Source organism: Phyllostomus discolor, chromosome 2 (genome assembly GCF_004126475.2).
Source record: "Phyllostomus discolor isolate MPI-MPIP mPhyDis1 chromosome 2, mPhyDis1.pri.v3, whole genome shotgun sequence".
Classification (NCBI taxonomy): Eukaryota; Metazoa; Chordata; class Mammalia; order Chiroptera; family Phyllostomidae; genus Phyllostomus; species Phyllostomus discolor.
In genome coordinates, this window is record NC_040904.2 from 164,983,095 (window position 1) to 165,004,851 (window position 21,757).

The following is a 21,757-nucleotide window of genomic DNA, read 5'->3' on the forward strand; positions in this document are numbered from 1 at the left end:
TTTTTTTGTTTAGAATCTCAGAGATCGAACTCACACGGCACATTAAGCCTTTGCCCTTCCTTCCATGTCTCCAACCCCTCAAACGATTCAGTCCGAAATTCCTCCGGTGGGCGTCCACACGGAGGGAAGCCTGGTGCCAGGTGCGGGAGCCCAAGCAGGGAATGCGTGCAGGGGAGCAGCCTGGTGCGGGCTGCCACGGCCTGTGCAGGCCGAAGGGGATGTCCACTTCGGGGGATAGTCCAGGACAAGCTGTCGGAGTCTGACTGAGACGCAGAGGGTGTCTGTGCAGGGTGGTCACCCAGCACAGGGTGTCAGAGCCTAGGCATGATGAAGGGCTTCCGAGAGGGGGAAGTCTGGGGTGGGATGAGGAGGGGTCCGTGTGGGGGGAGGCCCACTGTGAAGCGCTCAAGTCCAAGTGGGGTAAAGGGAACAAGCGTGTGTGGGGTGGCCTGGCCTGGCCTGAGGCGTCGGGGCCTGTGAGGGACAACGAGGGGTCCACGCAGAGGGACTGGTGTGGAAGCTGGCGAGCCTGGCACAGGGGGTCAGAGCCCAGACAGTGTGGGGAGGGTGCCCACGCTGTTAGAGGTACCGGTGGCTTTTCATCCGACCAGTTAACATATTAAAGACAGTGGCAACCAGGTTTCTGTTTGCTGCACAAAGAGTTACAAACATAGAAAGGAAAATGAGAATGAATCCCGTAGTGCTGGCCTGGAACAGGAAGTGACAGCACGAACTCCCGGTTTTCAGTGTGTGCAGGTAGCCTGACGCCGGCAGCTAGCCCGGTTCGGGGAGGGCCTAGGCCTGCCCATTGCCTCTCCAGATCCTCACTTCTAAACATCACTTCCCCTAAACCAGGGGTCCTGGGGAAACTGCTGATCCCAGGCCTGAGGCAGGAAAAACAGAAGATCAGCCTGGAGTATCTTGTGACAGCAAAAAAAAAGGAAGTGTGGAGGCGGAGGACGTGATGAGAAGACACAGAAGCCAGCCTAAAGGGCTCCCACTGGCCACACCTGGAGTGGTTTATCAAACATCAAAGTAAATGATGGTAATGGGATATAAACTACCGGATGAAACTGAAAACCATGAGTTCATGCTGGTGTTAGTAAATAAAGGAATGAATCCAAAGTTTGATGAAGAACAGGTAATGCAGATAGTTTTAAAGTACCTTCCTCACAAACACTTACTAACTATAAATGGCAAAAGAGTAACTTGACAGGGGAGAAGCCTGGCAGGCACCTCCTTAATCAAGTAATCAACAGCACCAGCAATGTGACAAACGGAAACTGTGTGCCACCTGGTAGGTGCAGTGAGGAGACAGCCTCACTGGTGTGGTCTTCCTGCCAAATGCGTAGCTTGAGTCTCATCACGAGGAAGCAGCAGACAAACCCAAATGGAGGGAATTCTAAAAAATAACTGTAGTCTTCAAAAGTGTCAAGGTCATGAAAGTCAAAGGAAGACTGAGGAACTCTTCCAGGCTGAAGAAGATGAAAGAGTCAGGAACTAAATGGAATATGTAACTTAAACAGAATCCTTCTTGTTATAAGACAGTACTGGGATTATTGGCAAAACTTGAGGGGTCCTGAGAATCAGGCGGCTGTAGTGTGTCCGTGTCAACTTCCTGACTGTGGCAGTTACATTGAGGTTATATAGGAGAATGCGCTTGTTCATAAAAAACACACTAAAGTATTCGGAGTGATAAGGCTGTGTCAGCAACTTACTCTCAGAAGAAAGTTCTTTATGCTATACTCAAAACTTCTTGGTACAATTGTTTTAAAAAACCACCTTATAAACCCACTGTTGTGTTCAATTGGTTGCAAAAAGGGCAAGACAAGAATCATGACTAAACAATTCAAAAATTGTGTAAGTCACATGGCCTCCCTGGGCTTTGACTTCTTCTATAAAACCTGTGGGTTGGATCAAATGATCTTTAAGGCCCCTTCTATTACTCAAGTTTTCCTTGTGGGGAGGACGGAAGAGGTGGGGAGTACAGGTTTACAGAAGGCTTCTCATCTTCCTCAGAAACACCTATCTGCACATCTACAGACACACACAACTTAATCACCGTCCCGAGTGTGGGAAAAGCCTCTCATTCCAACTATAAGACAAGGCTGTACTCATGAACTAGTCGATGTCATCTTTTTCCATCCCCTTTTTCTTAGGTTTCTGTCAAAGGCTCTACCCAAATCTCCAAGCCTTTGGGAATTCTCCTACTGAGTTACACTAGTACTGCTGCTAAGATTTGCAGAGTACTTTTCACTCTTCCAAACACTTCAGCATAGTTTCTCATTTTATCCTCCCAACTACCAAAGAATGACATGGTGCTAGTCTCAGTCTATAGACCTAAAATATTTCTAAACAGAAATGAATGGCTTATTTAAGGTTAAACTGCATCAAAAAAGAACCCAAACCCAAGTCTTCTGACTACTAATTCTGTGTTCTTTCTGCTCTACCTAACACTTGGCTGGCAAAAAAGTATATTCTCTAACTCCCACAGGCACAAGTCTTCATTTCTTGCTCTTCACCCTCACATGCAATCGATCAGTCAGGCCAGAGTAACCTGAGCCATGTGCTACTCTCCATGCCTGTTGCTAACTGTACATTTACTTTCCCCTTGAACCTCCCCCTCCCCCAGTCATGCTTTCTTATTTTAGAACTTGGTTCGGCTTGGCTGGCCTCACGGAGTCCCTGAATATTAGCTGCCAACCTTCTCTACTGTTGGGAACCACCCTGACTGGTTTCAGGAGCTGTAATCACGCCCCCCCCCCCACTAAAGCTGAGTGAGTGACTTTCGGACCATAAGCCACTAAGGAGACAAAGCTTATCTCCCTGGCAGGAGCACTGCTTCTGCTCCTTTTTTCATAACTGGCCCCCAATGCTTGATCAGTCAGCCAGTGAAGGGTAAGATTCCCCAAGTGGGGAATGACTTAAGACAGGCATGATTACATGGAGGCCCCAGAGAAGGACTGGGGAGGTTATGGAGAAAGGGGGTGATGGACCCTCGCCCCTCAGCTTTGACAAAGCCTGAGACCTCATTCTGCCTTCCAGAAGTCTCCTATCTCTTGGCTGCCTTACTTCCCCTGCCTGACTTAATACTAAAACAATGACAGAGGGTGGTGTAGCCCTGTGCTGGAAAGGGTGGGTTTCTCTGGGTGATCAGGCCTGAGAAAATACATAAACTCTTGTGAAACCTGCTTCGCTAAGAATGCTCTTAATTAAATGATAAAGTTTGGGCAGGAAATGAGTTTGCTTCCCAAAGTTTTATAGCTCTTTAGCTCACAGACCCTGACTTAAAATAGGCCCTCAGAGTTCTTTGTATGTTATCTATTGTTTGATCCTTACTGCCTGACAATAATTAATGAACTTTAACTGTATTCCTGGGCAAATTAAAAGCCAATAAAAACCCTGGGAAGGAAGGATCGGGCGCTCTCCTTTGAGAGAGTGGCCAGGCTGCTCCGAGGCACCCTCCCCTTGAGAGGGTAGCCGGGCCATCCCTTTTCCTCCACAGGGCTCGGTAGTCCATGTGAATGTCTCATGTCTCATCCGTGATGCCTCGGACACTGCGGGCCCGTGTCCACGTCAGTCGATTCTCCCCTTTCTTCATTAATGGTCCTAAGCAAAGTCTTCTGAATGTTCACAACTCTAATTTAGGTGTGACCCTAAATCTCCGTAGACTTTTAATAAAGGAAAACATAATGTTATTTGCTGGCCTGGCCTGAGGGCAATTACGCTGGAGGTAGGTAAAGGGGCCTTTCAAAATCCCTTGGAAATTGAGAACTGATTTCATAAAAAGCAAGTAAAAGTAAAGACTTTGAGAAAAAAAATGCTACAGGGAAAACACCACCACTACTACCAACAACAAAATTGATCAAGTCATATTCTTAATACTTAACCCGTGGCTAAAATAAAATAAAGCTTATATCTATGTGATATTGTTCATTAGCTCAACATGCTGCTCGATGGCCAAGGCCTGGGCCAGCCAGTCACGCAGCAAGCACACCTTCAGGCACCTTTCAGAGCCAGTGAACAGGTTTCCTGGACAGCTGCTTCAGCACTATGGCTATTTCGTCAGGCTGCATGTGAGAGTCTGCAGCACCGCAGCGAACCAGCCGAGACATGGAGACTGGAAAGGCCACAGAACCCTCCTGGATGTGTACCAGGAACACAACAGGCTACCAGGACTAGCCAGGCAAGGGATCCCTTTCGCCACATGTGTTTCCAGAATCAGAACTCAAAATGATATTATCACACTTAATAGTGTTTTAGGGCTTAAGGCAGAAGCTTCTGAGGGGTGTGTGTGTGAGAGAGAGAGGGAGACAAAGAGAGAGAAAGGGAGAGGTGAAGAGAGGGAAGGAGAGGGGAGGGAGGGAGAGGGAGAGGAAGTGAGGAAGGCAGGAAAAGGGGGAGAGGAAACAAAACAAACACCAGGTGGAGATTATGCTCCAATCAAATGGTAACAACTGGGTCTGACATGCCTGTGGTGGAACTCCTCAAGAATAACGTGGCTCAGCTGACCAAGAGGATTCTTTCCAACCGATTCTCAGAATTCAACCAACTCCTGATTTTTGAACTAAAGAAGTAAAACAGATAATCCCCAAATCACAACTACTTGATCTCAGAATATATTGTGTAGTCTATTTTTTTAAAGTGCCTACTTATCTTCTAATTAATATCATAAGTGAAATATATGACTTAAGCTAATATTGCAATAAATTTGGTGCAGATCAACCAATGGTGGAAAGTGGATGATAGCCCAGAAGTTGGACTGGAGGGAAAACTAACCTAGAACTGAAAACTTCCCCTAGATAGTGCCCCTGTGGATAATTAATATGACAGCACAGGCCAATTTATAGTTACATTTAATGCACTTAGAGAGCGCCCCTATTTTGTGGTGGCTGTCTCTGAAGGTGAAAGGGGATGTGATTTGCTGGACCAACGCAGGAATCGATGTGAAAACAGAGTGAAAAAAAAAAAATCCAGGAGTCCTTGGCTCGGGCCGAGAAACCAGCCCACTGTACCATGCCTCCCATTCTGTCACCACGGTTGGTTTCCTGCCAACAGCTCCTAAATGACGTGATCTAAGTTCTGCAGAAAGAGGAAACAGCCAGGGATCATGACAGTGAGAAGCGGCTGGGCCCACAGCATATGTGGGAGCATTTGTCTTCCCATTAACTAGTACTTTCTTTTCACCTTGGCTCCTGCTTTCAGTAGCAGGAAAACATGTCCTACAGGCAAAACATGTTCCGGTCACAAATCAGGAGGCAGCACTCTGTCTTACCAGATTTCCTACAGACAAGACATGCTCAAACTGTGGCGTCATAGGATGGTGCTCCATGGCCATAAACAGTGTATTCAGGACAATGCAGATGGTGATGGCCAAGTCCACAAAAGGGTCCATAACAATCAAGTTCACAATTTCTTTCACTTTTATCCAGTAGGGGTGGCACTCCCAGATGAGGAAAGTATTAGCAAATTTATACCAGCATGGAGGGCACTTTCTCTGGGACTCTTCCAGCTCTGTAGGGAGGAAAGAACAAAGGTGGCCCCTCAGTCACAGTAAGAAAACAAAGGAGATGGTACAACGCTTCACTGGGGCATTATCACTGCTATTAACATGAGAACAAAGGTGGCTTATGTGTGGACTTTCCTTAGCGTTTCCCTGGGTATTCCTTCTCTCAAAGGGAGACAGGAGGCATGAGCAGTACCAGTCCACTCTCCCATTAATAATGAGCTCGTTATAAACAGAATTCTATCCAATCATTTTGGGAGCATGGCACAGTAGTTGGGAGCTTAGCCCCTGGAGTCTCACTCCCCAGTCAACTGGCTTCAGCCCTCACAGGCTGTGTGATCTTGGGCAAGGTGCTGACTCCTCTATGCCTCGACGGCCTCATCTGAAATGGCACTTACTTTAAGGTTATACAACTAAACCAGTCCTTAATCCTTATCCAGTCATTAGGGATTAAATGATTTGATGTTTCTAAAGCAGAGTTCACAGGGTATGGCACAAGGTAAGCCCTCAATAAATAGTATATTATACATTACATCATTCGATTATTATCAAAGAAGCAGTCAAAAGCAGACTTTGAAGGCAGACATACCTTGGTGCAAATACCAGCTGAGACACTTGCTAACTGTGGGAACTTGAGCAAGTGATTTCAATTTCCAAAGAGAATTAAATGAGCTAAAATAAAGTGCCTCAGAACATCCTGGCATATACTAAGTGCTGCAGAAATATTTAGTATTGTTCTTATCTTTACAGCAGAATCAGTACCGTCAACCAAGCCACCATGCAGCACACATCTTTTATGTTTCCCAAGAAGTCAGTGAGTGTCCAGTTAGAAATGCAAGTCATGTTCCTTTTCCCTTTTCTCCCTTCTTTTCTTTCTCATCCCTCCTCTCTTCCTTTCTCCTTCTCTTACCTTTCCCACTTTCAAACTTTTCTTCTTTATCTTCTTGCCCTCTCCATCCCTCAGTCTCTTTCTTTTTTCTTCCTCTCCTTCTTTTGTCCTATCCTGTCTTTCTACCTCTTTTAGAAGCAGTACCTGTTTTTTTTCTAACGAGATTTTATGTAAGCGCTAACATGTAAGACAGATGAACCAGGAATTGCTCTAGTTGAGACAAGAGGAGGAGCTTGGTGCCAGTCCAATTGACTTTTGCCTTTCCTGAGGTACCTACCCAGAATCCCGGAACTCTGATAAACACAGACCAAAAATCACCGGACTAGATGATCTCTAGGGTCGTTTACCAAGAAAAGATTAAAAAGGGTGATTAGACACTAAAGGCAGAGAGCCATTCAGCTGGCAGCTACAACCACCTAAGCACGAGGCCCTAGGAAACAAAGCTCGCCACCAACTGAGTATGAAATATAATAGCTAGGATCATAAAAGTCCAAGGACCTTGACTTAGGAGAATGTTAAGAGGTATAACTTTGCAAACCTGTTAGCATGACAATCCTTATAAACAAGGTATTGGGTTCTGAGAGGTTGGCTGTAACTGCATCCCCTCTCTGCCCAATTCTTCTGACAAAACCAAATTATTCACAGAATAGAAGAAAGTTTCCCAACATTTCATCAAGAATAAGATGGAAGCCTTCAATTAGTCTACTTCCCCTTTTTCCAACAGCTGGATGGTGCCCATGGTAATAGCTTTATTTTAGATGGGTACTTTGGTTAGGTTTCTGATTGGCTCCCTGGTTGCTAAGAAAATGGTTGCCTTGGTTTTTCAGATTTGAGGGCCACAGTAAGCGCCACGTGGGAGTCTGCGTGGGAAAGGAAGTCTGTGAAGAAAATTTGCTTTGGCTTCTTCCTTATAGAACTCCCTCCGTTCCCAAGGTAAATTTAGTTTCCCCCCCAAAAAAAAGAAAATGAAAAGGTTCTCTTATTTCCATAAATTCTTGTAGTACATATTTGGAAATCTGGTTCTGTTCCTTTTTTTATCTCCTTCCTTCTTCAAATGTCTGCTGCTCACCATCACAGAATGCACGTGGAGGCTGAAGCAGTTACTGTTCACATTTCTGACGGTTGACACAATTGTCATGTTTTATAATGAACTAGGCTCCACGTCTTTGCCACACAGCGAGGACGGGCTTCTTTACCCTATGGGGCACAGGGAGATTCCTAGAGGAATACTAGATATCTCTTAACCACCTTTACTGAGAAGGGTAGATACTCAGGGCTTTTTTCATTCCACCAAACCTAAGACAACATAGAGTGTTAAAAGCTAGAAAACATTTACTAGGTGAATAAGAAGTATATGAAGTAACTCACAACTCTGCAAACTTACTGGCCCCACGTGCCTGAAATGGGTTAACACAGAGCAGGTGAGATGTCCAAAGGTTTATGGGGTTCCCCTTACTTGCTCTGGACATTTTCAGAGAGGATGCTATAGGTCTCAGCTTCTGGGGTACAGGGAACTGTTTTCAGAGAGGACTTCACAATGCCACCAAGATGGTAGCATGAGCAGGCCATGAGGTTTTTGAAGGCAGGGGCTTCTCTCAATTCAATTCAATTCAACAACTTTTTAAGCACCCACAATTTGCCAGACACTGGGAAAACAATGAAAAACAAGAGTCTCCATCCTCACAGAGTCTACAGCTGCACCAGAAAGGCAGACAGATACCAGGGAAGTAACTGTACTGATACCTGATGCTTGTCAGTTGAATAAGAGAGTGAGTAAGTAATTTGTGACAGCAACAGCTACAGCCAATTACCTCTATAGGAGAGTTTTTAAAACTGTTTAACCCATGAATAAGTAATGCCAAGTACCATCACTACTTCCTTACTGCTACTTCGTCAGCTCTCCCCTTCTCCCAGGGCTTTACTGCTTTGAGGCAGAGTGAAACTACATTGCTCTCTGCCTACACTCTACCTCCAGTCCTCTGAGATATCCCCAAAGCTGATGGCTCTGCTGACTGAATTCTGCTGAGTTGTTTGGATGCTGGTGAGCATGCTTCCAACAGGATAGGGTGAGGCAGAGGAGGCTGGACTTTCCATTATTTATAGGATGCTGGAATTCTCCACGGTGGTAGGTAAGAGCCTGCTTCTTTGGTTTTAAATAATAGTAATTTTAGTCTTTGGATGAAAATGTCAGAGTTTCCTAACTGAAGGTCTGGGAAGCAGTAACAATTATTCATTCAGTGCAGGCTTTTCATGCTGTAGTGACCATTAAATCTAGAGGGACCAGTGGTTAAATAGGAATAAATCTTTCTTAATGTCCTTTAATTCCCTTTCACATTATTCAGCTCCAGCCATTCATCGTTCTCTGCTTACAGCAGCTGTCCCATCAGTTTAAACAAAGGGAGTCAAATACTAGGGGAGGGGACAGGAGGAATGTCTGAGCAGGAACAGGCAGGAAAGGTACATGTGATGTGAACTTCAGGTCTTAGAAAAAGGGAAGAACTGGAATGGCTTCCTTCTCAGGAACACAATGACAGTTGTCTCTCTCTCTCTCCCCCCTGCTACACTTGCATCTGTTTTTTTACATGTGTGCTGGTGGGTGGAGGGTGGAGAATGAGTACAGCAGGACAGAAAGAGAAAGAAGAGGACGGAGAGAACAGGAAAGAAAGGGACAAGAGAACAACAGTAATTCTCCAATGATTCAGCTCTAACTCAGTAGAGTGAGGAAAGTAGGAGGCTTCCAGAGGAAATCCTATGGCACCAACACTCCCCACCACTCCACACACAGCAAAATTCAGTTCAACAGACATTTTCTGAGCATTGGCTCTTGCCAGACCCTGCATAGGTCACCGAGGTCATCAAAAAATAATTGTTGCATTGCATTGATAGTTCCCCTGTTCTTATATCTTTGCCAATAATAACATATGCCTTCAGAGGATGTTAGTTTTCTTTTCTTTTTAAAGATTTTATTTATTTATTTACTGGACTTCCAGCCAAGATGGAGGTGTAGGTAGATACATTTTGCCTCCTTGCACAAGCAACAGAAGGACAACAGCAAATTTAAAAACAAAAAAATAACCAGAACTACCAGAAAGCTGAACTGTATGGAAGTCTGACAACCAAGGAGTTAAAGAAGAAACATTCATCCAGACTTGTACAAGAGGTGGAGACATGCAGCCGGGGTGAAGAGGACTACACTTGCGGCAACGTGGCAGCTGGCAGATTGGGCAAGGCATCAACTGGTGGAGTGGGTGGTCCCATATTTGCACGATAAATTGGGAGGAACAACTGGGGAGCGAGATAGATCGTGCAACCCAGGCTTCCAGCATGGGGAAAGAAAGCCTCAAAACCTCTGACTGAAAACACCTGTGGGTGTTGAGGCAGTGGGAGAAATTCCCAGCCTCACAGGAGTCTGTTGGAAAGAACCACAGGGTCCAAGCATATACACAAAACTACCCCCCACCCAGGAGTCTGCACCAGAAGGGCCCAAGTTGCTTTGGGTAGTGGGGGAAGTGACTGAAAGCCAGCTGAGAGCCTAGCAAGAGGCATTGTTCCCTCTTGGACCCCTCCCCCACATAAAGCACTATGACACAGCCATCTAAGTTGCCCCACCCTGGCAAATTACCTAAAGCTCCACCCCTTACTACATAAAAGGTGTGTCAAGACAAAAAATATGGCCTAAATGAAAGAACAGATCAAAGCTCCAGAAAAAATACAAGTAAGCAATGAAGAGACAGCCAATCTATCAGATGCAGAGTTCAAAACACTGGTAATCACGATGTTCACAGAAATAGTTGAGAATGGTTGCAAAATAGAAGAAAAAGTGAAGGTTATGAAAAGTGAAATAAAGGAAAATGTACAGGGAACCAACAGTGACAGGAAGGAAACAAGGACACAAAGCAATGATTTGGAGCAACAGGAAGAAATAAACATTCAACCAGAACAGAATGAAGAAACGAGAATTCAAAAAAACGAGGAGAAGCTTAGAAACCTCTGTCACAACTTCAAATATTCCAACATCTGGATCATAGGAGTGCCAGGAGGAGAAGAGGAGGACCAAGAAATTGAAAATTTATTGGAAAAAATAATGAGGGAGAATTTCCCCAATCTGGCAAAGGAAATAGACTTCCAGGAAGTCCAAGAAGCTCAGAGAGTCCCAAAGAAGTTGAACCCAAGGAAGAACACACCAAGGCACATCATAATTATATTACCTAAGATCAAAGATAAGGAGAGAATCTTAAAAGCAGCAAGAGAAAAGGAGACAGTTATCTACAAAGGAGTTCCCATAAGACTATCAGCTGATTTCTCAGAAGAAAACTTGCAGGCAAGAAAGGACTGGAAAGAAGTATTCAATGTTATGAAAGGCAAGGACCAACATGATAAAAAATACGAACAATAAAATAACAAATTCACAACTATCAACAACCAAACCTAAAAAAACAAAAATGAATTAAGCAGACAACTAGAACAAGAACAGATTCACAGAAAGAGAGATCGCATGGAGAGTTATCAGTGGGGAGGGAGGAGAATGAGGGGAAAGGTACAGGGAATAAGAAGCATAAATGGTAGGCACAAAATAGATAGGCGGAGGGTAAGAATAGTAAGGGAAATGGAGAAGCCACAGAACTTGTAGGTATGACCCACAGACATGAACTAAGGTAGGGGAATGATGGTGCTAGTGAGGTACAGAGCAGAAGGGAATAAAGGGGAGAAAAAATGGGACAATTGTAATAGCATAATCGATAAAATGTATTTAAAAATATTTTATTTATTTTTAGAGTGGGAGAAGGGAGGGAGAAAGAGAGGGAGGAAAACATCAATGCGTGGTTGCCTTTCATGTGACCCCTATACTGGGGGACCTCACCCGCAACCCAGGCATGTGCCCTGACTGGGAATCGAATTGGCAGCCTTTCAATCCACAGACCAGCACTTGATCCACTGGGCCACACCAGCCAAGGCACAGAGGGTGTTAGTTTTCTTTCTGAAGTGCCATAGATACTCAGAGAAATCTTGATCTCCAAGTGAAGAATAAAATTAGCCAAGGTTCAGTATAAGATACAGACCTTAAATATGTTCTATCAGGCAAGGACCTTGATGGGACTGAAAGAAAATAGGATTAACTGAAGTTGTTCAGGTGGCTGAAAGCAGGTAGTTCAGTACTCCTTTTATCGGACAACATCCTCCAGATTAGTCGAGGTAAACTGTAACTCCTTGCCCGTGTGCAGAGAGGTAAACCCTCCAAGGGAGCTCCTTTCTAGGGATTCTCCCTTCACCACAGACACCCCTGCCCAACACACACACACAGTGGTGTTGGGCTTAAATAATTCAATGACTCAAAAAATAACTTGTCCCAAGGACACCAGGATAATTTTGAGTCTCCCTATGTCAGGGACTCTGGTTATTGTTGGATTAGTCTGGGTGTCTGAACTCTGAAGAACAGCAATTTGAGGCCTCAAGAGTAGTCTGGAACAGAATGGATAAAGAAGTGGAGGTACACATAAACAACCAATATTACTCTGCCATAAAAAAGTATGAAATCTTGCCCTTTGCAACAACATGGATAGATCTTAAGGGTATTATGCTAAGTGAAATAAGTCAGACAGAGAAAGACAAATACCATATATTTTCACTTACATGTGGAATCTGAAAAACAAAATAAATGAACAAATAAAACAGAAACAAACTATAGAGACGGAGAACAAACTGATGACCGCCAAATGGGACTGGAGTTGGAAGACTGACTGAGAAAAATGAAGGGATTAAGACATATAAACTGCCAGTTATAAAAGCAGTCACAGGGATGTAAAATACAGCATAGGGAATACAATCAATAATACTGTAATAACTATGTACGGTGTTTAATGGGTACTAGACTTATTGGAGTGATCACTTAGTAAGGTAGGTAAATGTCTAATCACCATGCAGTCCACTGGAACTAATATAATATTGTATGTCAACTGTAATTGAAAACAAAAAGAATAGTCTAGATCTATAATGGGGCAAGTCAGCTAAACCAACATGATGAAATGAGGAAGATTCATGCAGAATCAATCAGAAACTTGAGAGAGAAAACTTCACCACTGCATCTGGCTCCAGAGAAAGCAAGAGGAGCCTGGCATGCAGACCACAACTGGACAGAAAGCTAGCACTTGCTGGGGACTGTGGGGAAATGGAAAGTCCTCAGATGTTCCTCAGCATGCCCAGCAGTGTCATGGAAAAGCCACCTGATCCTGAGTTCAGGCACTGACAGCAGCATTACTGCAGATGTGCTGTGATTCAACAGTGCCTGCTCTTCAGGTGGCACAGAGTGCCGGAGGAAGAGGGGTTTCAGCTTACCCAGTCATACAGCAAATATGTTTATGAGTATGTGAGGGTGTTTGAAGAGAGGCAGAATTAGGTGCAATCAAAATGCACAGTACATTCGTCCTTATGGGAAAACCAAAAGTGTTTTAAGTAGCTAAAAAGGAAAAGAGAAGGTGTGTTTTGGGGTAGAGGGTGTGAGGGGGATTCCATCATCCTGTGTCCTCGCAGTTCTTCACTCCACACTCCTTTAAGCCGCCCGTCATCCCACGGGCTTCTCATGATGACTATCACAAAAGCTTCTTCAGCTCCTCTAGCTCACACTCATGTCATCCCTTCATATTTATTTCTTATCTGTGTACAATGCTGCCAGCAGTTTTGAATTTGGATTCTCTGTGTGCAGATTTGGGATGCTGGTTTCTATAATCGGTATACTATTCCTAAAGCTTAGAGACAATTTTTGAAAGCTCAGACCAAGGGACAGGGATTACATTTATCATGCACACTACATACTCGTATTTCAGCAGTTCAGACTGACCACAGGGCACATACCTTCTACTAATGTATTTGTAACAACACTCAGTATACTGTTTATCCTGTCCTTCCGCCCATAGGAGGCCAGCTGGTCCATGGAAACTAAGAGAGATCCAGGACCTTTCTTCTTAATTTCCACTTCAGTTGTAGCCTGGGAAAAAAAAAATAAAAGCAAATGGAGTGAGTAAAGTCTTATGAACATTAGGGCTGAGCCTTACCAGATCGACAGTCCAAACTGTGAGCAAGAATACGTGCTCTTCCTTCAACGTTTTACCTCCATCCTACAAGCCTCCTGACCTCAGGAAGTAGCGTGCTACAAGTTGGTCATGGCCCCCCCTTAGTTCTACAGATGACAAGACCAAGTCATTTCAGTTTGAACAAATCTACAGTGAACCCAAGAGACTGGCTGGGACCCGAATACCTCATCTGCTTAATTCCAAACATGAGAGTAGCAAGACCAGCTCCCCTGGGGCGATGCCATCACAGGTAGACCCTGAATTTTCCTGTCCCAGTCTCAGAGCTACAGCATTTGACTAGAATTGAGCCACATGATAAAATAAGTCAAATCCACCTCTATTTGGACATTCATTAAGGGCCAAGTCCCTGGTCACACTGAGTGTCACATACACTGTCTGCTCCATGTGCAGCAACGCCGTCACTCTGCCAAGCTGCTGCTTCCAGATGCCACACCTGGGCCTAACTGAACGTTAGCGAGTTCTACCTCAAATGTCCTCCAAGCCACTGTAAAGAGTCTGGTAAGTTTTAGCTGACTTAACTAAATATACTGCATCATACATGTTTATCTTGCCTTTTAAAATTATATTTTTTGAGTGAAATTGCAACATTCAAATTTCCAACCAGAGAAAAACAGCAGAAAATACGACGAGACTGTTACACAACATATTTTTTACACGCTACACAGCGGACAATACTGGGATGTTAGATCACAGCAGAGCGTTTCTTACTATCCCTTGCTTGCGTTTCTGTGCCAACCTGACTGTTCTATAGCACATCAGGTTTAATGTGGTGGCTCAAAACCTAGCTTTCCAGTAACCACGCTGTCCACTTTAACTTGTCCGTGTAAAGTTGGCTGACCCTTCCATGGTGAAGGTAAGAGGCAGAGACACTCCCCATCACTCATGTTTGTACAAAGCTAGAGGAGTATCTGTCTGATCCGTACTAGAACGATCCTACCAGTTTTAAAAAGAAAATAATTCTCTGGAGAGCAACATCAGAAAGCCTTTCTGTTTTTATATATGTTTAGGTTTTAAGAACTGTACAAAGGAAGTTCCTGGCAGATTATAATTTATCTCATCACAATGTTTCATCAAACTTTCACTGATTCAGCCACTTGTTTGTTTCACCTGCGGGTCCGTTTGTTTGGCAGAGCTGCAGAAGAAATGGAGAGGGGAAAGGACCACTCCCTTGGTAATTCCTGACTGCATTACTCTCTAAACATCTGAATGTAAAGAACGACTTATTAACCACTACCTTAGGTCATAGAAGGTATACCTCTTTGAGAAACCACTTTTGGTTATAATTCCCAGCCTGATATTCATGACATTTCATAAATCAGATAAACTGCTACATTTAAAAAGTGACAATCATCTAAAAGTGAACACTGAAAGGCCCCATTCAATGGACACTCATATTTCTATATGTAAAATGAAAGTAAACAGTAACAGGGGTATGTGGAGATAATTTCTATAACATTAAAATTTGTTCCATAACAAAATGTGTTATAGAATCTATCTTAAGTTTCAAAACAGAAATAAATGAAAGAATATACCAAAAAAATTTCAAAGTCCATACTTAGGAAATGTTAGAAGGTAAGAAGAGAAATTCATTATGTTATCTTTTCATACAGGCAAGACATTTAGCATAGATCCAAATAACTGGTTCCATCAAAAAGATATCCGAAACAGATGCCTGTATATCTGTAAATTAAACAACAGACTTCTAAAAACTCACGGGTCAAAGATGAAATCACAAAGGAAATTAGGAAATACTCTGATGATAATGAAAACACAATACATCAAGATTCATGGGATGCAGCTAAAGGAATGGTTAGAAAAAATTTCAACTTAAAATGCTTATATTAGAAAATAAAAAAGATATAATCAATATAATGAATGCTCTAAGCTTCAACCTGAAGATAAAAAGATCAAATTAAATCCTAGGTAAGCAGATGAAGAGAAATAATAAAAATAGAAGTAGAGATTAATGAATTACTAAGTGGACAAACAATACACAATCAAACCAGTCAAATGTTGTTTAAAAAAAAAGGTTAATAAAATTGATAATTCCCCTAGTAAGATTGATCAAGAGAAACAAGAAAATACAAATTATAATTTTTCAAGAATAAAAAAGGGGACATTACTATACGTCTTACAGACATTTTTAGAAGAAGAATTTATTGTGAACAACTTCATGTCATTTCATCTTGGATGAAAGGGACAAACTTATTGGAACATGACTTATCAAAACTGGTAGAAAAAGAAACAAAATTAAAACAGGTCATACTAGAGAAATCATCCTTAAAAAGCCTTACTTCAAAGAGAACTCTAGGCCCAGATGGCTTCACAAGTGAATGCCATCAAACATTTGCAGAAGAAATAAAACCAATTTTACACAAATTCTTTCAGAAAACAGAGGATAAGGGAATACTTCTCAATTTATTTTATCAAGCTAATCCTGATACTAAGCCTGACAAAGGCATTATAAGAAAATAAAATTAGAGGCCAATATCTGTCATGAACAGAGACGTTAAATTCTTAACCAAGATGAGCAAATAGAATCCAACAGTATATACAAAGGATAATACAGTTGACCAACAGGGTTCATGCCAGGAAAGCAAGGATAGTTTAACATCATGAAACAAGTCAATGTTGTTTATCATATTAAGAGAACAAAGGAAAAAAACATATGATTATCTCACTGATGAAGAAAATGAACATTTAACAGAATTCAACACTTCTACATAATAAAATTTCTCAAAATGTTGCAGCTTTGATCTGATAAAGAATATCTATGAAACTGACAGCTAACATTAGACTTCTTGGTGAAAGATTAAATCTTCTTCCACTAATACTGGAAACAAGAAAGGATGTCTGCTTTCATCACTTCTATTCAATTTTGTATCTGAAGTCCTAGCTAGTGCAATAAAGGAAGAAAATAAAGTCATAAAGAATGAGGTTGCTGCTATTCATAGAAAATATTATTGTGCATGTAGAAAGCCCCATGGAATTTATATTTTTAGAAACCCCAAATCTAATAGAACCAATGTTAATTTATCAAGGTCATGAGATACAAGTTCAATATATAAAAATTAATTTTATTTCTATATTCTAAGAACAAATACTTGAAAATAAAAATTATATTTTCACAATAGTATCAAAAATATACTTGAAAATAATACAAAATAATATTGAATGTAAACTGTAATTGAAAAATAAAAATTACAAAATTTTTTTAAAATGCCAAGGAATAAATCTATGATGTGCAAACCCCCACTACAAACTATACAACTTTGCCAAGGGAAACTTGAGAAGACTTAAATAAGTGAAGAAATATACCATATTCATAGATTGAAAGGCTCAATATAATTGATGCTCCATCTTCCCCAGTTGACCTAGAAATTCGGTGCAATCAGTATCAAAATTCCAGCCTTTTTTTAAGAAACTGACAAGATGATTCTAAAATATATGAGGATATGCAAAAGATCCAGAATAGACAAAATCTTTTTAGAAAGGTCTAGAATAGCAAAATAGTCTCTTAAAAGATTATTTAATAATATTTCAAAATATGTTTTATTTGGAGGGCTCACACTATCTCATTTCAAAACTTAAGAGTTACAATATTTAAAACAAATGTAGTGTTGGTATAGGCATAGACAAATAGATCAAAGGAATAGAACAGAATCCAGAAATAGACCTACATATATGTACATCAACTGGTTTTGATCAAAGTGTCAAGTCAGTTCAACAGAAAAAGGAAAGTCTTTTTAACAAATGGTGCTAAAAAACTGGATATCCACCCAGGTCCACTCCTATCTAGTTTCATACACAAAAATTAATTTGAGTTGAATCAGTCACCTGATTGTAAAATCTAGAACTATAAAGCTTATAGAAGGAAAATATCTTTATAATCTCACAGATCAGCAAAGATTTCTCAAACAGATGCAAAAAAAATCATAAAAGTGGGAAAAAACCTGACATATTGGACTTCATCAAAATTAAAAATTTATGTATCTGATAAAGGGCTTAGATCCACAGCATGTAAAAAATTAACAGATCAATAATAAAAAGAACAACTCAGTTAAAATGGCAAAAGATTTGAATAAACAATGAACAAAAGAAGATACTAGAAGCCAATAGGCACATGAAAAAATGCTCATAGTTAAACATCATGGAAATGCAAATTAAAAGCACAATAAGATCACATTTTATACCCACTAAAATGCTGAAATCAAAGACACACCAAACATTGGCTTGGATATAGGGCAACTGGAACTCTAATACATGGTTAATGGGAGTATAAAAAATGGTGGAATTATTTTGGAGAGCTGTTTGGCAGTTTCTTATAAAGTTAAACGTACATTTACAATATGGCCCAGAAATTCCACTGTGAGGTGAAATTTATCTCATATAAGTGAGAACATTTATCTACAAAGAGTTGTACAAGAATGTTCCTGACAAGCTTATTCATGCTACTGAAAACTGGGAACAACCTGAATATCTATCAGCAGGAAAATAAATTGAAAAACTGGGATACACTTATACACAATGAAATACTACTCATCAATAACAAGTGGACTACTGACACATAAAACAATATGGATGTATCTCCAAAACATCTTGTTGAGTAAAAGAAGCCAAATAGAAAAATACTGAGTCCACAAGAATGAAAGAAAACTAATCTAAGGAGACACAAGTCAGAAGTGGTTACCTGGAAGTGGGAGGGGAGGGACTAGAGAGGAGTATTAGGTACTTTCAGGGAGAATCTTGTGGTAAAGAGGGCTAAGGGCATAGTCCCTAGCTGGTCGGAGAGTTCCTTCTCTACCTTGGTTTTTACCCACAACCTTGGTAGCCCTTGGGTGAGGGTTACCCAATGTATTATTGCAATACTGATTACAGAGAATTCCTTTGAAAAGGAATAGGTAATGCAGAGTGTGTAAATATGTATAAGATGTGCCTGTATTTTGGAAATAAACAAAGACCAACTAAACAAGAAAAGCAAAGGCTATTTATTTCGAGTCTGACATAGTGAGGGAGTGAGTGAACACCACACATGTTTTAGCAGACTCAAAAGGCGGCAAGGGAGTGAGGGGTAAAGCTTTATAGTGGGAGACAGAGAGGCTTCTGTTTCCCTGATGAGAGGCAGTTGCCAAGGGGCAGCTGTAGGCAGGTTAACTAGAAGCTGGGCATCCTGTGTGCTTTGTCAGGGGTGTATACTGGCTTTCTTTGGTTGGTCCTATGTTGGAAGCAGGAACAAAAATCAGGGAAGTTGTCAGTTATGAATCAAGTTGCAGCCATTTTGAGCTGATTGTTACAGAAGTTATTGCTTAGCTTGCTGGATTGTCATGAGAGAGAAATTTGGCTTCCTGTAAGTTTGACTTAAAGCTGGCTGGCTTTCTGGGTTGTTTATTATAGATCAGGAGGCTGGTTTCTTGGGCAGGTTGATCAGGTCATTGTCCATTTGTATATGCAATCTCTCAGGATTCATCAATCAGATTGATTAATGAAGAGGTAGAGGGCAAACACACTCATCACCGTTAATTGCTTAAGAGGACAAAAACTAAAAGGGCTTAAAAAAACATTACATGAAAGTGCTAAGCAAGGGGAAGTGGTGGTTAAGGGAACATCCAGAGAAAAATATATCTACACTAAGAAAATCAAATCTGTTAAAATCAGGGTACACAGAATACCAATATGGGTGGGTATGTTCTGGAACTCCTTCCTACCCAGGTGAGGTTTTGAAAGTTGGGACTGAAAGTCTAGGTACTTGAATATTGTTTCTTTCTTTTTATTCTTTCTTTCAACTTAAAAATTCAAGATAAAATGCACATAACACAAAATTCACCATTTTAACCACTTTGAAGTGTACAATTCAGGGGCTTTTAGTGTATTTACAATGTTGTACAACTATCACTATAATCTAATTTCAGAACATTTCCATCAAACCCAAGAGAAATACGGTACCTGTTAGCAGTCAATCCCACTCCCCCCTCTCCTGCCCCTCGCAACCAGTCATCTGCTTTCTGTCTCCATGGATTTGCCTCTTCTCATCATTTCATATAGATGAGATCATGTTATATGTGGCCTTTTGTTCCTGGCTTCTTTCATTCAGCACAATGTTTTTCAAGGTTCACCCGTGTTGTAGCACCTATCATTCTTTCTATGGCTGAGCCATATCCCATTGTAGAACTGTATCACATTTTGTTTATCTATTCATCAGTTGGTGGGCACTTGGGTTGTTTCCACTGTTTGGCTATTATGAATAATAATTTTATAAATATTTGTCAACAAGTTTTTGTGTAAACACCTGTTTTCAATTTTCCTGGGTATATCTCTAAGAGTAGAATCGCTGGGTCATATGGTAACTCTATGTTTAATTTTTCTGGAGTAACTGCCAAACTGTTTTCCGAAGTGGCTGTAGCATTTTACATTCCCACCAGCAATGCTGACTATTGTTTCTTGTGGCAGACTATAGCCAACTGAAGGAAGAAAACCTGCAGCAGACACTAGCCTGTGTAAAGCAGCTTCACAGCCACCTTCCCTGGAGAATCTGCTCGGGATCCTGCTATTGGCTCAGCTGCCTGATGCCTTCACTTAGGATGGGGCCCAAAAGGACCAGAGGAAAGATCACACACACTTTCCCATCCTCCCTTCCCCATCTTTTCAGGTTTTCTTTTTGGTAAATGGAAGTGTATATATTTTCTTCTTTGTTCCATTTGCTGGGGAAGGAAGAGGAGAATGAATAACTTTTTAAAAGTCAGGAGATGCTGCCTTTTAAAAATTTAGCCTCTAAGGAAGCTTGGTACAAAACTATCAACAGAGGAAGAAATCAACAACTTTAACCTTGTTCTTTGAAAGTTAAACCTAGTGTATACTTGTTCCATTTCTCTGATGCAAGATTCATTAGAACATTTAGTCACTGATTTCCATCCTCCTCAATTGTAGCTGTCCTCAAAGAGATACTCCGCAACCACTGCAGATGGCAGAGTCTGCCCGTGTTTCCACAGATCTGCCAAGAAAGCTCAACTTGCTATTGATCGTAAATTGCTTTCACAAGGAAATGCGTAATGGGAATCTACCATTTAGTCCAGTCACCTTTCGTGGAGTTGAAATTTAGAGCATTTTGGAAGTGACCTTGGAATCTAGCCATTTATCTCTATTCAAGTGTTTTTCAAAATTTTGTACTGTTTTTTCTTTAAAATAACTGTACAATATTTTCTCCTTCTCAGACAAAGGGTACCTGGAATCTCAGGAGAAGCCCTACTCTCTCCAAGTCAAGCAATTCAGCTGAAATCCCACTGTCTGCTTCTTGGGGCTAAAAAGTCCAAAAAATTATAGGAAAAAAAATAGAAACTGGATACCAAGAATGTAAATACCTAGAATGGGCCCAATAATATGTCTCACATTTTATATATGTTATTACATTTAATTTTCATAATGGCCCTATAACAAAGGTCCTTTTATCTTCTTATTACAGATATGGAAATGAGCTTAGAGGTTAATTTCCCAGGATCATGTGTGTAAGTAAAGGAAAGCCCTGGCCAGTGTGGCTCAGTTGGCTAAAGCATCGTCCCATGGACCAAAAGGTCACGGGTTCCAACCCCATCAGGACACATGCCTGGTTTGCAGGTTCGGTCCCCAGTCAGAGCGCATGCAAGCGGCAACCAATCGATGTTTCTCTCCCTCTCTCTCCCTCCCTTCCCCTCTAAGCATGTCCTCAGGTGAGGATAAGAAAAAAAAAAAGTAAAGAACTTGGGATTTAGAGTTAGTACAGCATAATAATTAATGGTTAATACCCTGCAGTTAGATCACCTGGACTCAAATCCTAACTCCACTGCTTACTGGGAAACCAACTATTTTCTAAGCCTTGCTTCCTCCACAGTAAAATGCAGACAACTATAAAATCTGTCTCACAGGGTTGGGGCTGTGAGCATTCAATGAGATAATGCTTATTGATCTGTAAGCTAATATGTCATACTTTCTGAATTATGTGTGATTTGTGGGTTGTTAGTAGCATTTGCCTTCTTAATGAGTGAAGAACCTTTTAAAAATTCTCACCTATTTTTCCAGCTAAGAGTTGAAGACATGGGAAGTCTCCTCATCCTATGTTAAACTAAAAAGCCTTTGTAGAAATTCCCAAACTATCCGAAAAAAAAAAAAACACTACTCAATCACAACTGAATAACTAATGAAGATGTGACACAATTTTTGATGAGACTCTGGTGAAGTGAGGTCCAGATGTCTTTTTTTCATAGGGAATATTATATTTCTTAATTTCTTAAAACATAGATGTGG

The 21,757-nt window shown here is 41.2% G+C and overlaps 1 protein-coding gene across 7 annotated transcripts in view; it reads right to left on the reverse strand.

Annotated features, from left to right (window-relative positions):
• The window catches only part of SCN8A (sodium voltage-gated channel alpha subunit 8), a 217,663-nt gene that overhangs the window by 43,390 nt on the left and 152,516 nt on the right, over positions 1-21,757 (reverse strand). For all 7 annotated transcript variants that reach the window (XM_036019004.1, XM_036019007.1, XM_036019006.1 and 4 more), the window contains 2 exons: positions 13,245-13,377; positions 5,276-5,514 (listed from right to left, as the gene is read on the reverse strand). In XM_036019004.1, coding sequence (XP_035874897.1) covers positions 5,276-5,514; positions 13,245-13,377 — 372 coding nt within the window. The remainder of the gene's footprint in view (positions 1-5,275; positions 5,515-13,244; positions 13,378-21,757) is intronic.